This window comes from Apium graveolens, chromosome 7, assembly GCF_009905375.1.
Source record: "Apium graveolens cultivar Ventura chromosome 7, ASM990537v1, whole genome shotgun sequence".
Classification (NCBI taxonomy): domain Eukaryota; kingdom Viridiplantae; phylum Streptophyta; class Magnoliopsida; order Apiales; family Apiaceae; genus Apium; species Apium graveolens.
This window is the reverse complement of record NC_133653.1, coordinates 268,607,251-268,623,486: the sequence shown is the minus strand read 5'-3', so window position 1 is coordinate 268,623,486 and position 16,236 is coordinate 268,607,251. Positions and strand designations below refer to the sequence as shown.

Here is a 16,236-nt window from a genome sequence, read left to right as displayed (position 1 = left end):
TTTTAAATTTTTAATTAGCCGACTTCACATAAATCTGTAAAGTACAATTCGTCCTGATATAATTTTCTCAGTCAAACTCAAACCCCACGAACTAAACTAAACAAAAGACCAGTCTCCTCTTCATTCTAGTACATCTACAGAGAGAGAGAGAGATTTGTTGTATAATCTAGTACTGCTATTACGATAAGAATGATGCGGGTATTTGTAATATCATTAATATACATACTGTCTATATCATCGATCTTATCATCATCATGGGTTTCTGCTGATGAGTTTGTAAGAGATGGGAAAGTGTTAGAGCTTGATGAATCCAATTTTGATAAAGCCATTTCTACTTTTGATTACATCTTTGTTGATTTTTATGCTCCTTGGTGTGGTCACTGCAAGCATCTTGCTCCCCAGGTCTCTCTCTCTCTCTCTCTCTCTCTCTCTCTCCCCACCCCTCCCATCTCTCTCTCTCTCCCCCCTCTCTCTCTCCCTCTCTCTCTCCCTCTCTCTCTCTCACTCTCTCTCTCCCCCCCTCCCATCTCTCTCTCTCCCTCCCTCCCCTCCCATCTCTCTCTCTCATCTCTCTCTCTCGCCCCCCCTCTCTCTCTCTCTTACAGTTTCTACTTTGTACGTGTGTTGTACATTGAAGTACTTTTAGCTTTAAATATTGATGAACCCCAGATTTTGAAATTTAAATGTAGCAAATTAAATTGGACTGTAAGACATGGGTTGTGATTGAATAGAATTATAGAAGTAATATGTTGTTTTAGGGTTGGGTTAGGTAACCAAGTTTATAGAGAATTATACTGGATATAGTGTGTTGAGACATGTGTTATGGATTATGATAGAAGGCTGTCGAATTGATGTTAAATCAGAGGTATGCTTGTTTGTATGGGAAATTGTAACTTTATCTTTTTAGTTTCCAGAAAAGGTTTAAGTTGTGGTAAATCTTTATTAAATAAATACCAGAATATGTTCTCGCCTTCCGGGTTTGTAGTTTTTGTATATGGTACATTTTTAGATATATACTGCCTGTCAGCCTATTGATTTGGCTTTATTATAAAATTAGAGATGGATAATTTTTCAACAGTAATCGGGCCTCTAAAAGGTCAAACTTTCGCCCTTGTATTTATTTACTTCTTTGTGTTTCCCTGAAGAACAGATAAAGCTTTTTTTCCTTTCCTTTTCTTACACTAGCTCTAGTACCAATATACTAAGTAACTATGGTGAAGAACACCACATTCTGATATATGTACGATGCGACAATATCCTTGGAAATATTTTTTATTTATTGCTATAACTAATGTATAAGTCATAAAATTTACCAGAAAGAGGAAATTGGAAAAAGACAATAAGGATCTGTGAAAGCCCAAAAGTTACTCTGATCTAGGCCTAAAATTGAAGTACTTAAGCTCCTATGTACTTTCTGGATTGCTTGGTAGCATTATGGCGTAAATACTAGGAACTATTCTGAGTTCCATGATGAGCATGATACTGACAATTGTAATTGTTTCCTGCAGTTGGACAAAGCTGCTTCTTCCCTTTTTGAATCGAAGGATTCTATTGTGATTGCGAAAGTAAATGCAGACAAATATACACGCCTGGCTTCTAAATACGAAATCGAGTATGCTTCCTTGGCTTCATATTCTTGTTATACACCAAAAGTAACCCAATGTAGGTGTTTGGTACTGAGTGAATCTTTGTGCTAAATATAATAAAGGAAAGTCAGCTATCTTTTAAAAGATAGAGAAGAGGAAAATGTTCATTTTATGAAGAAGTTTCCACAAATAATACAATATCTTATGCAAATATACTTTCTCTGATGATGCAGTGGGTTTCCAACCCTGAAGATATTTATGCATGGAATCCCAACCGAATATCGAGGACCAAGAAAAGCGAACTTAATTGTTCAATACTTGAAGAAATTTGTTGCTCCCGATGTATCCGTCCTGGATTCTGACTCTTCTATTAGTCGATTTGTTGAAGCATCGGGCACCCCCTTTCCTATATTTATAGGGTTTGGTGTAAATGAATCTGTGATATCTGATTTGGCAATTAAGTACAAGAAGAAGGCATGGTTTTCTGTGGCAAAAGATTTCTCTGAGGACATGATGGTATTGTATGATTTTGATAAAACACCTGCTCTGATTGTTCTTCATCCCAACTATAATGAACAGGCCATATTCTATGGTCCATTTGAAGGTATATGTTAATTCTCATTTATATATGTGCATTCTAATATAATTGCAATATCATGGTTGTTTGTGAGTGCTTTGACCCAATCTAGTTGTCTTTGAAACTAAAGGGATATTTATAATTCGATTAAGCCAAATCCCAAATGCTATTATACTCAAGTGGCCAAGTTTGTATGTAAGGGCAATTTTTAATAGTTTATAAGCGCATGCTTTGCTTTCCAACCACAACCTAATTGTTACACTGTTAATGGACGGACTCTAGTACTAAACATTAACGTAATTCAAGCTCTATAATTGTTTAAAATTTCAATTATATGATAGGCTAAATATGAGTTTTTTTCTTTGTAAAGGTGAGACTTGAATTACTTATCAGAGCTTTAATTTCACTTCTTATGCACAAGCTCCTAGTACTTCAGACATGATGTTATTTATGCTTCTTACTCTTTGTCCCATCAATTTTTAGCAATAGTCAAAATTGTTGAGCTGGTTGTTGCATATTTATGTTAGCTTATGTACACTAGCAACGCAACACATTGACCTGTGCTTCTAGACCAATGATGCACATTATTAGTTTTTTTTGTCTACTTGTCTATCCTCATATATGTGACCCCCTCCAAGCTTTCCGTTATATGGGTGGTCCAGTCTACTGGGCAATGTGGTCATGTTGTCTTCTTAATACTTCATATTAGGCTTAATTGTAGCTTAGCCCTTAAGTATTACACAATGCACAGATGAACCCCTGAACAAAAAAAATGTATATTTTAACCCTTCAACTATGAGATTTGTACATTTTAACCCTTTTTTTAAATTTTTTACCGAAATCACCCTCGAGGGTTAGAATGTTCGCAACTTTATACTTCAAGGGCAACATTGTTCGTAGATCATTTTCTTGTCCCTTTTTATTTATTAAAATATAATATTTTTTAAAATAATGAATTGTGTAATAAAAAGTGATAATTGTCTACATAATATTTATAATAAGGATTTATTTAGTAATGAATTTTTATTTGATATACTACCTTCACTAATTTTATTTATAATTTTTCGATACTTTAAAAATTCTTTCAATCTACACAATTTTTACTTATATTATATATTACATACTATTATATATTACATACTATTATATATTATTTAAATATTTATATTTTTGATTGTTATAAAGAGTTTCAAATCCGATTAACTATTTATTAATATATATATTTTACTTTCTATGAATCCTATTAGAAATTTAAATACTACTTCTAATAAAAAATTCCAAAATTAGAATATGATAAATTAGTATATTGTATGAACTAGTTAATATTATAAACAATATTATAATATTATGATAAAGTTAATAAAGAGTTAAAGTGTACAAAACTAATAGTTAAGGGACAAAAATATACAAAACTAGTAGTTAAGGGGCAAAAATATACAACTGTGAGGATAATATTGGAAAATATTTTAACAAAAGGGTTGAAGTTTACAAAACTTATAGTTTAGGGGTTAAAATGTACAACTTTTTTGTTTAAGGGTTAATGTGTACAATGTGTTATACTTTAAGGACGAAATTATAATTAAGCCTTCATATTATTATTCTAAAAGCTTCCTTAACTGTCTCGTTGTACTCCCTCTTGTTCATCTTGAAAGGAATAGTTGGAGGTAATTCTTTTGAAATTTTTATAATTACATCTTGCTTGATGTTTCTTTATTTGTGTTATGGTGTTTGTTCAAATAATGAGTTTAAGATATGTTTCTACATATTTTCATTACTCACTTGTTTGCATAGGGATATATAGGTCTTACATGTAAAGGGTCATGTACCCATGACTCAAAATTTCCTTGCCAATCTACATGAAACAGATTTTCAGAATTCCCTAGAAAAGTTATTGCTATGTTCCAGAAGCGACAAGCAAATATATTCTGATGTTATTGTACTAAATATGCAGACAAGTTCTTGGAAGATTTTGTAAAACAGAGTTTGTTCCCTTTGGTTCTTCCAATAAGTCAAGATTCGTTGAAAACATTGAGAGATGATGAGAGGAAGATTGTTGTGACAATTGTGGAGGATGAAACGACAGACAAATCAAAGGAACTTGTCAAGGTACTGAAGGCTGCTGCGTCTGCAAACAGAGATTTGGTATTTGGTTATGTTGGCGTAAAGCAGTGGGAGGATTTCACCGAATCATTTGAGGTTTACAAGAAAACTGTTCTACCAAAGATGATTGTTTGGGATGGAGATGAGCAATACTTCTCAGTAAGTTTCTTTTTTAATAAGTTACATAATTTTGTGAAGTATAGGGGAGGGGAGAGTGACACATTGAATACATGACCTTCCTCATGGGGGAGGACTTAAGGGTGCCTTTACTAGAATAAACTCCAAAGTTCTAGCTCTCAGTAAGTTTATTAATTCCTATTCATTATTCACAAAAATAAATACAGACATGTTGTAGTGACATACTTACACTGAATCTTATTGTTGCGGACTTGAAAATGCAAAGATAACTTGCAAACTTGTTTGCTTGAATTTTACCGAGTTTTAAATAGATTTACTACCTTCTTGAGCTAGCTGGCTAGCCCCTTCATCCCTTGCTCCATCTACCTTACTTTTTAATCTAGTTTGGAGAAAACTGTAACTGCCAATATTAACTTGTTCTCCCTGTGAAGCACATGTTTTTGTCCATGAACATATTCATGTTCTGTTTTCTTAACATCTGTTTTTCTTAGGTAATTGGTTCAGATAGCATCAGTGATGAGGATCAGAGGTCACAAGTTACCCAATTTCTCGAGGGATATAAATCTGGAAGTGTGATACAAAAACGAATTAGTGGTCCGTCACTAATGGGTTTTATTAAGTCATTGATTGGTATAAGATCCATGTACATTCTTGTTTTTGTGATTGCAATGATATTTCTCATCCTAACCATTGGTAAAGAAGAACCTCTGAGGGTTGGTACTAGAGAGCAAGCCAGCGCCATCTCCGAGGCTGAACGCAGAGAACTTCATTCATCGGCAGACAAGGAAGATTAAAGTCGAGCTTTTCTAGAGATGTAAACTTTGATCAGATATATTTGCATAGATTAAGTAGGCATTTCATTATAAGATGCACATAACTCTTATAATGTCTTTCTTTAAGAACTATAAGTTGGCCACATTTTAATTCTATGCTGTGTCCGCCAAGTAAACTTTGTGAATTTGATGGATTATCCGGTTTCATTTATTTATATATGTATATACCCTCTAAATCAGATGGCTGGGCACGATATGAAGTATAAATTCCATCCAAAATTTTGCCATCTATGTCAGATATTAATACTAAAAATCTCATAATAGTTATGGTTTCAAGATAGCTCATAAAGATACAATCAACAATTTTCGGACTCAGTTTCTTTCTCTTGTGTTCAAGAACAAGAACCTTAGAAAGGCACCCCACACACGAAGATAACTCAAACTTGTCCTATGGTGTCTTGTCCATATATTTCAGAGGGACTCTATTCAGAAAATGGCAAGCCGTATTCAGAGTCTCTACTCACATGTACTTACGCAACCCAGAATTAATTACCATACTGTTAATCATGTCTTTAAAAGTTCTGTTCTTTCGTTCTGCCACCCCATTAGACTCAGGTGTGTATGGTGGAGTAATCTCATGAACTATACCATTGCTTGCGCAAAATTCATTAAACAAGGTACTCGTATACTCACCACCTCTATCAGACCTCAAACGTTTAAGTACTTTGGCAGTTTGTGTTTCACCTTCATTTTTATACATAATAAATTTATCTAGTGCTTCATCCTTATGTTTAAGCAAATAAACATAACAATATCTACTACAATCATCTATAAAGGTAATGAAATATCTATAGTGATCCTTAGTCAACACACCACCAAATTCACATATGTCTGAATGCACTAAATCTAACAAGTCTGAATCCCTAACAACATTATGAAAATGATTCCTTGTTTGTTTAGCAGTTACAACCACTTGACACTTAGATTTCTTATCAATGGCGTACGTTTGGAATCAACTCTAAATTCATCATATTCTTTAGAGCACCAAAATTTAAATGACCAAGTCGTAAGTGCCACAAATCAGATGATTCTACACAATTAACAGAAGGTGCAACTCTATCATTAATAAAACCACCCAAAACGGGTTCAACATTTATTAAAAACAAACCATCTGACAAGTAACCCTTGCCAAAGAATGTACCAGTATGAGTAATAACTACTTTATTACACTTCAAAGAAAGTTCAAAGCCGTTTTTAACTAAACAACTTCCACTTATAATATTTCTACGAATAGAGGGAACATGATGCACTCTAGTGAGAGATAAAATCCGCCCAGAAGCAAACTTCAGGTCCACGTTTCCTATTCCCAGCACTTGTGCAACACTAGCATTCCACATCGTCACTGTCACTCCATGTCTCTGTTAATAAGATACAAACAAGCTAATATCAGCACAAATATGTATATTAGCTCCAGTATCAATCAACCACTCATGTGACAGATTAGTGGAAAGTAGTACAGGGTTGTAAGTAACATACCCGTCATCGGTTCCAGAGGCAACAACCTCACCAATGACCATGTTAGCTACTGGCCCACTCGTGGTTCCAAGTCCAAGCACAGTATTTTCTTGAGCTACCACTCCAGATTTCTTAGCTTTCTTACTTGGACAGTCCTTACTCTAATGACCAACCTGTCCACAAGACCAACATGGTTTGTTCGCCTTTGGTTTCTTAGCCTTGTTCTTGTCAGGTTTAGTGTTAGCCTTCTTAGTGACTACCTTTTTTTCTGTCCTAAGTCACTACATTCACCTTCGAGCTCCCATGTTCCACAGGCAACAGATGTCCCTGTTTGGACTTGTGCTGCTCCTGTACAGAGATGTCCAACATCAAGTCAGTCCATGTGATCTCTCCTTTCTGTCTTTTCAGGGAGAGAGCAAACTCTTTCCAAGACTTAGGGAGTTTTTTAATCACATACATCACTCGAAACTTATCAGGCAAGACCATATCGGACTCACCCAAAGCATGAACCAACATCTCAAACTCATGAACCTATTCAGTCATGGATTTCCCATCCACCAACTTGAAATCAAGAAACCTAGCTACTAAATACTTCTCAAGACCTTGAGAATCAGTATTATGGGCTTGGTCCAGCTTATCCCATAAGACTTTAGCAGTATAGGCATCTGATGAAGAAACATCGGACAATGTGTTCTCCAAGGTTCCAAAATGGCTGCCCTAGCCACCCCATCCTTCTCATCCCATAAAGCACAAGCCTTAATAGATTCAACTGTCTCTCGATCCAACACAAGAGGATCACACTATACCACTGGCCATAGACCCTTAACCATTAACCAGAGCTTCATCTTTTTCTGCCAATGAGAAAAAGAAACTCCACCACCGAATTTATCAGGCATACCCGATAAATCAATTGGCTGAGGAAAACGGTACATAGTCCAATCAATGGAAACAGCACCACCAGAACCAGAACCAGCCTCGAAAGTATTAGGAACATCACTAGTTTCGTTAACCATCTTGCTAATTAACTATATATAACTTTAACCTCTTTAAGATTGTTGGGTATAATTCTAACTACACAACAACAATGGGTAGTTATATATATAATAATAAGAACAAGACAAATAACCAAATAACCAACTAACGAAACAAAATACGAAGCCAATAACAAACTATAAAGACTATAATTGACAAAGAAAGTAAAGAAAACTTATCTCTTATCGCTTTCCAAATTCTGATAAGAAGAAGAACACAACAGCTGAGTCGCCAAACCCTTCAAGAGGACTTGACTGTTCTTGAAGAGATTAATGTCTCCCACTTAAGTTGTGATGGAATGCAACAATATCGCTTCCAGGATAAAACAACAACAGATCAATCTGGCCACAGAACCAACAATGATCAACGGTGACTCGCACCTCAGTTTGCCCATAAAAAAACTATGCAACTCATATGTTTGCGAGATAGGCACCTAGACTTGTGTTATCTTTATCTCAAGTAAATCTCTCAATATATAGGCATCTCAAGTTGCTCTTCTTCTATTTTACTCGATGTGGTATCTCAAGTAACAAAACAGAAAAAGTAAACAAAATGGGGTTTCATTATTATTTATATTATATCCTGATTAATTAGTATTAATATTACAAAATATATTTAGAGTATGATTAAAATAATCCTTACTCAATATATTTAATATTAATAATTAAATAATCAATATAAATAATTAAACTTATAATAGAAAAGAAAAATATAAGAGTTCTCACTATAACTAGGCCACACAAGCATTCCACTTAGGCTAGTAGTTGTAAACAACACTAACACAAGAAGCTATATAAACTCAATATCTTTCTTATACAATATCAATGTGGGACAAAATCCCCATAACCCATTTCAAACAAGCAACTTTGTCTCAATATATTTATGGATTCCACTAAGAAAATGTCTTAGATCCAAATATGAAAGTTTAAGTCCTCATGTCAAGGAACAACCTCCAAGTGTTAGCTTCCGGAAATCATATCAAGAATATATATAAAATATGCCTCAAACTTTCCATTTTCTAACAGTCCCCCACAAATCCATAAGTAAATTGCATACCAGATTTTATACATGACATGTTTTTTCAGAGTCGGTACCTTTCCGGGTTTGAACCCTCATAAGTCCTCTACTTCGATGGCTACCAGATACAGATGAAATGTTTCACCTTGAATCTTTATCTGTTGGGTGTAACACACTCCATAGACGACGACAAGTCAAAGGCTATGGTGCTAATCTACGACTTTGAGACGTTATGGTAGAGGTACTGCCAATTCATCCTTACAACTTGTTATTACCACATTGAATGCACTTCGAGGGATCTCCTCTCAGGTGTATTGGGTTCCCGTTGTTGATGAATTATGATGGGTTACTAGTCCCATCCCCAACCTCGACTTAAGGACTACAACATGCTCAAGCCCCTTAGTCAGCGAATCAGTTACATTATCCTGAGTTCCTATGAACTCTATAACAATAATCCTATCAGATACAAGACCCTATATAGACTTCAGTCTAACTTGGACGTGTCTCTTTGTTTTAGCATTATCATTCACACTTCTGATCTTGTCGATAGTTGTACGGCTATCACAATGAACTGAATTGGCAGGAAGCGACTTGCTTACTACTGGTAACATTGACATAAGTCCATGTAATCATTCAGCCTCCGTCCCCGTGGCATCAAATGCACACAACTCAGCCTCAAAAGTAGACCGAGTAATCAAAGTCCATCTAGAAGACTTCAAGGACACTGCTCTACCCGCAATCAGGCTAATTAACTATACATTCTAAAACAATCATTCTAAAACATCACTAGTTTCGTTAACCATCTTGCTAATTAACTATATATAACTTTAATCTCTTCAAGATTGTTGGGTATAATTCTAACTACACAGCAACAATGGGCAGTTATATATATAATAACAAGAACAAGACAAATAACCAAATAACCAACTAACGAAACAAAACACGAAGCCAATAACAAACTATAAAGACTGTAATTGATAAAGAAAGTAAAGAAAACTTATCTCTTATCACTTTCTAAATTCTGATAAGAAGAAGAACACAACAGTTGAGTCGCCAAACCCTTCAAGAGGACTTGACTGTTCTTGAAGAGATTATTGCCTCCCACTTAAGCTGTGATGGAATGCAGCAATATCGCTTCCAGGATAAAACACTAATAGATCAATCTGGCCACAGAACCAATAATGATCAATGGCGACTCGCACCTTAGTTTTCCCATAAAAACCTATGCAACCCATATATGTTTGTGAGGTAGGCACCGAGACTTGTGTTATATTTATCTCAAGTAAACCTCTCCATATATAGGCATCTCAAGTTGCTCTTCTTCTATTTTACTCGATGTGGTATCTCAAGTAACAAAATAGAAATATTAAACAAAATGGGTTCTCCTTATTATTTATATTATATCCTGATTAACTAATATTAATATTACAAAATATATTCAGAGTATGATTAAAATAATCCTTACTCAATATATTTAATATTAATAATTAAATAATCAATATAAATAATTAAACTTATAATAGAAAAGAAAAATATAAGAGTTCCCACTAGCACTAGGCCACACAAACATTCCACTTCTGCTAGTAGTTGTAAACAACACTAACACAAGATGCTATATAAACTCAATATCTTTTTTATACAATATCAATGTGGGACAAAATCCCCATAACCCATTTCAAACAAGCAACTTTTTCTCAATATATTCATGGATTCCACTAAGAAAATATCTTAGATCCAAATATGAAAGTTTAAGTCCTCATGTCAAGGAACAACCTCCAAGTGTTAGCTTCCGGAAATCATATCAAGAACATATATAAAATATGCCTCAAACTTTCCATTTTCTAACAATCCCCCACAAATCCATAATTAAATTGCATACGAGATTTTATACATGACATGTTTTTTCAGAGTGAGTACCTTTCTGGGTTTAAACCCTCCTAAGTCCTCTACTTCGATGGCTACCGGATATAGATAAAATGTTTCACCTTGAATCTTTCTCCGTTGGGTGTAACCACACTCCATAGACGACGACAAGTCAAAGGCTATGGTGCCAATCTACGACTTTGAGACGTTAATGGTCATATCTCGATCCTGTTCGTCGAATATTTCGAGGAATAACCCTTTCCTTTAATTGTGACCACACAATTACATTCGCTTAGCTAGGCATCTCCAGAGATGTACTGCTATCATCTCGTCAGACGACTTGACCCCATTCAGAGTTCAAATAACTTATGCTAACTAGCAGTTCAAGTACCTTTTAAGGCTTACAGGGGATAAACTCAGATACATAAGTATCTAAATATATATGGCGGAGGTACTGCAAATTCATCCTTACAACTTGTTATTACCACATTGAATGCACTTCGAGGGATCTCCTCTCAGGTATATTGGGTTCCCGTTGTTGATGAATTATGATGGGTTACTAGTCCCATCCCCAACCTCGACTTAAGGACTACAACATGCTCAACCCCTTAGTCAGCGAATCAGCTATATTATCCTGAGTTCCTATGAACTCTATAGCAATAATCCTATTAGATACAAGACCCCTTATAGACTTCAGTCTAACTTGGATGTGTCTCTTTGTTTTAGCATTATCATTCACACTTCTTATCTTGTCGATAGTTGTACGGCTATCACAATGAACAGAATTGGCAGGAAGCAGCTTGCTTACTACTGGTAACATTGACATGAGTCCATGTAATCATTCAACCTCCGTCCCTGTGGCATCAAGTGCACACAACTTAGCCTCAAAAGTAGACCGAGTAATCAAAGTCTATCTAGAAGACTTCCAGGACACTGCTCTACCCGCCATCAGGCTAATTAACTATACATTCTAAAACAATCATTCTAAAAAATCACTAGTTTCGTTAACCATCTTGCTAATTAACTATATATAACTTTAATCTCTTCAAGATTGTTGGGTATAATTCTAACTACACAGTAACAATGGGCAGTTATATATATAATAACAAGAACAAGATAAATAACCAAATAACCAACTAACGAAACAAAACACGAAGCCAATAACAAACTATAAAGACTGTAATTGACAAAGAAAGTAAAGAAAACTTATCTCTTATCACTTTCCAAATTCTGATAAGAAGAAGAACACAACAGTTGAGTCGCCAAACCCTTCAAGAGTACTTGAATGTTCTTGAAGATTATTGCCTCCCACTTAAGCTGTGATGGAATGCAGCAATATCGCTTCCAGGATAAAACACTAACAGATCAATCTGGCCACAGAACCAACAATGATCAATGGCGACTCGCACCTCAGTTTACCCATAAAAACCTATGCAAATCATATATGTTTGCGAGGTAGGCACCGAGACTTGTGTTATATTTATCTCAAGTAAACCTCTCAATATATAGGCATCTCAAGTTGCTCTTCTTCTGTTTTACTCGATGTGGTATCTCAAGTAACAAAATAGAAAAAGTAAATAAAATGGGTTTTCCTTATTATTTATATTATATCCTGATTAATTAATATTAATATTACAAAATATATTCAGAGTATGATTAAAATAATCCTTACTCAATATATTTAATATTACTAATTAAATAATCAATATAAATAATTAAACTTATAATAGAAAAGAAAAATATAAGACTTCCCACTAGCACTAGGCCACACAAGCATTCCACTTCTGCTAGTAGTTGTAAACAACACTAACAGAAGATGCTATATAAACTCAATATCTTTCTTATACAATATCAATGTGGGACAAAATCCCCATAACCCATTTCAAACAAGCAACTTTTTCTCAATATATTCATGGATTCTACTAAGAAAATGTCTTAGATCCAAATATGAAAGTTTAAGTCCTCATGTCAAGGAACAACCTCCAAGTGTTAGCTTCCGGAAATCATATCAAGAACATATATAAAATATGCCTCAAACTTTCCATTTTCTAACAATCCCCCACAAATCTATAATTAAATTGCATACCAGATTTTATACATGACATGTTTTCTCAGAGTCGGTACCTTTCCGGGTTTAAACCCTCCTAGGTCCTCTACTTCGTTGGCTACCGGATACAGATGAAATGTTTCACCTTGAATCTTTATCTGTTGGGTGTAACCACACTCCATAGACGACGACAAGTCAAAGGCTATGGTGCTAATCTACGACTTTGAGACGTTAATGGTCATGTCTCGATCCTGTTCGTCGAATGTTTCGAGGAATAACCCTTTCCTTTAATTGCGACCACACAATTACATTCGCTTAGCTGGGCATCTCCAGAGATGTTCTGCTATCATCTCGTCAAACGACTTGACCCCATTCAGAGTTCAAATAACTCTTGCTAACTAGCAGTTCAAGTACCTCTTAAGGTTTACAGGGGATAGACTCAGATACATAAGTATCTAAATGTATATGGTAGAGGTACTGTCAATTCATCCTTACAACTTGTTATTACCACATTGAATGCACTTCGAGGGATCTCCTCTCAGGTGTATTGGGTTCCCGTTGTTGATGAATTATGATGGGTTACTAGTCCCATCCCCAACCTCGACTTAAGGACTATAACATGCTCAAGCCCCTTAGTCAGCGAATAAACTACATTATCCTGAGTTCCTATGAACTCTATAGCAATAATCCCTATCAGATATAAGACCCCTTATAGACTTCAGTCTAACTTTGGACGTGTCTCTTTGTTTTAGCATTATCATTCATACTTCTGATTTTGTCGATAGTTGTACGGCTATCACAATGAACATTAATGGCAGGAAGCGGTTTGCTTACTACAGGTAACATTGACATGAGTCCATGTAACCATTCAGCCTCCGTCCCCGTGGAATCAAGTGCACACAACTCAGCCTCAAAAGTAGACCGAGTAATCAAAGTCTATCTAGAAGACTTCCAGGACACTGCTCTACCCACAAGGGTAAACACATATCCAGTCACTCCATTGGAACCAGATTTTTTAGCTATCCAACTTGCATCACTGTACCCCTCGAGTACCCCCGGAATCTCTGGTAATGTAAGCCAAGGGAAATAGTTCCCTTCAGATATCTAAGAACTCTGTCCGGTGCCTCCCAATGATTCTTGTTTGGACAGCTTGCATATCTAGCCAAATTAGACACAAAATAAGAAATATTTGGCCTAGTCACATTAGCAAGATATTGCAAACTCCCAATAATCTGAGAATACCTTAACCGAGACACAGAAACTCCTGTACTATTCTTGACTAAGGAAACTTTTGAATTATATGGTGTACTAGCGATTTTATAATTTTAATAACCGTACTTCTCATGTATAGATTTCTCTATATAATGAGAATGTGACAAAGTTATTCCATCAGTTGACTGGGTCAACTTGATCCCAAGAATCACACTAGCCTTACCCATATCTTTCATCTTAAAGTACCTCTTCAAGAAACTCTTTGTCTCGTTAATAATATCAATATTGGTTCCAAACAACAAGATATCATCTATATACAAGCACACGATCACACAATCATTACCTCTAACCTTATAGTAGACACACTTGTCACTTTCATCAACTAAAAACTCGAAGTCTAAAACAGTTTCATCAAACTTTTTATGCCAGTCTATAGGTGCTTGTTTAAGGCCATATATGGACTTGACTAGTCTACATACTTTCCTCTCATTACCAGAAGCAACAAATCCCTCAGGCTGATCCATATAAATCTCTTCTTCAAGGTCACAATGAAGAAAAGCTGTCTTTACATCCATCTGATGGATGATAAGACCAAGTACGGAAGCCAATGCAATAAGCAATCTGATTGTTGTCATTCTAGCAACATGATAGTATGTATCAAAATAGTCAATTCCTTCTCTTTGCCTAAAGCCCTTAGCAACTAGCCTAGCCTTGTACTTATCTATTGAGCCATCATGGTTTAACTTCCACTTGAAAATCCATTTACATCCTATAGTAGAACACCCAGGAGGGAGATCAACTAACTCCCATGTTCCGTTTAAAACAATTGAGTCAATTTCACTCTTTACAGCGCCTTTCCAATGCCTTGACTCCGAAAAATCCATGGCTTGACGAAAAGTTAAAGGCTTATCCTCGACATTGTAAGTAATAAAGTCACTTCCAAAGTCCTTGACTACCTTTGCACGCTTACTCTTTCTATTTTCCTCTACTTCGTTAGGAGTAGAGCTACTACCAGGATCCATCCCCATATTTGTCATCTTTTCCACATGATCAGGAATAGAACTCGATGTATGAGTGAGATCATCCTCAGAACTACCCAAAGGTATACCAGTCTTTATAGGGAATACTTCCTCAAAGAAAGTTGCATCACGAAACTCAACTATCGTATTCGTCACAATACCATCTATGTCAGATTTTAATACTAAAAATCTTATAACAATTATGGTTTCAAGATAGCCCAGAAAGATACAATCAACAGTTTTCGAACCCAGTTTCTTTCTCTTGTGTTCAGGAACAAGCACCTTAACAAGGCACCCCCACACACGAAAATAACTCAAACTTGTCCTACGCTTTCTCCATAATTCATATGGTGTCTTGTCCATATATTTCAGAGGGACTCTATTCAGAATATGGCAATCCGTATTCAGAGCCTCTCCCCACATGTACTTAGGCAACCCAGAATTAATTAGCATACTGTTAATCATGTCCTTAAAAGTTCTGTTTTTTTGTTCTGCCACCCCATTAGACTCAAGTGTGTATGGTGGAGTAACCTCATGAATTATAACATTGCTTGCACAAAATTCATTAAACAAGGTACTCGTATACTCACCACCTCTATTAGACCTCAAACGTTTAAGTACTTTGGCAGTTTGTGTTTCACCTTCATTTTTATATATAATGAATTTATCTAGTGCTTCATCCTTATGTTTAAGCAAATAAACATAACAATATCTACTACAATCATCTATAAAGGTAATGAAATATCTATAGTGATCCTTAGTCAACACACCACCAAATTCACATATGTCTGAGTGCACTAAATCTAACAAGTATGACTCTCTAACAACATTATAAAAAGGATTCCTTGTTTGTTTAGCAGTTACAACCACTTGACACTCAGATTTCTTATCAATGGCGTACTTTGGAATCAACTCTAAATTCATTATATTCTTTAGAGCACCAAAATTTAAATGACCAAGTCATAAATGCCACAAATCAGATGATTCTACACAATTAACAGAAGGTGCAACACTATCATTAATAAAACCACCCAAAACGGGTTCAACATTTATTAAAAACACACCATCAGACAAGTAACCCTTGCCAAAGAATGTACCAGTATGAGTAATAACTACTTTATTACACTTCAAAGAAAGTTCAAAGCTGTTTTTAACTAAACAACTTCCATTTATAATATTTCTACGAATACAGGCAACATGATGCACTCTAGTGAGAGATAGAATCCGCCCAGAAGAAAATTTCAAGTCCACGTTTCCTATTCCAAGCACTTGTGCAGCACTAGCATTCCCCATCGTCACTGTCACTCCATGACTCTTTTGATAAAATACAAACAAGCTAATATTAACACAAATATGT

The 16,236-nt window shown here is 35.5% G+C and overlaps 1 protein-coding gene across 1 annotated transcript; it reads left to right on the top strand.

Moving 5' to 3' along the window:
- Window positions 1-27: 27 nt before the first annotated feature.
- On the top strand, window positions 28-5,385 carry LOC141672183 (protein disulfide-isomerase 5-2). Its single transcript, XM_074478714.1, has 5 exons — window positions 28-402; window positions 1,509-1,612; window positions 1,820-2,190; window positions 4,115-4,422; window positions 4,893-5,385. The coding sequence occupies exons 1-5, from the start codon at window positions 190-192 to the stop codon at window positions 5,193-5,195; spliced, it is 1,299 nt and encodes a 432-aa protein (XP_074334815.1). The 5' UTR covers window positions 28-189; the 3' UTR covers window positions 5,196-5,385.
- Window positions 5,386-16,236: the final 10,851 nt, after the last annotated feature.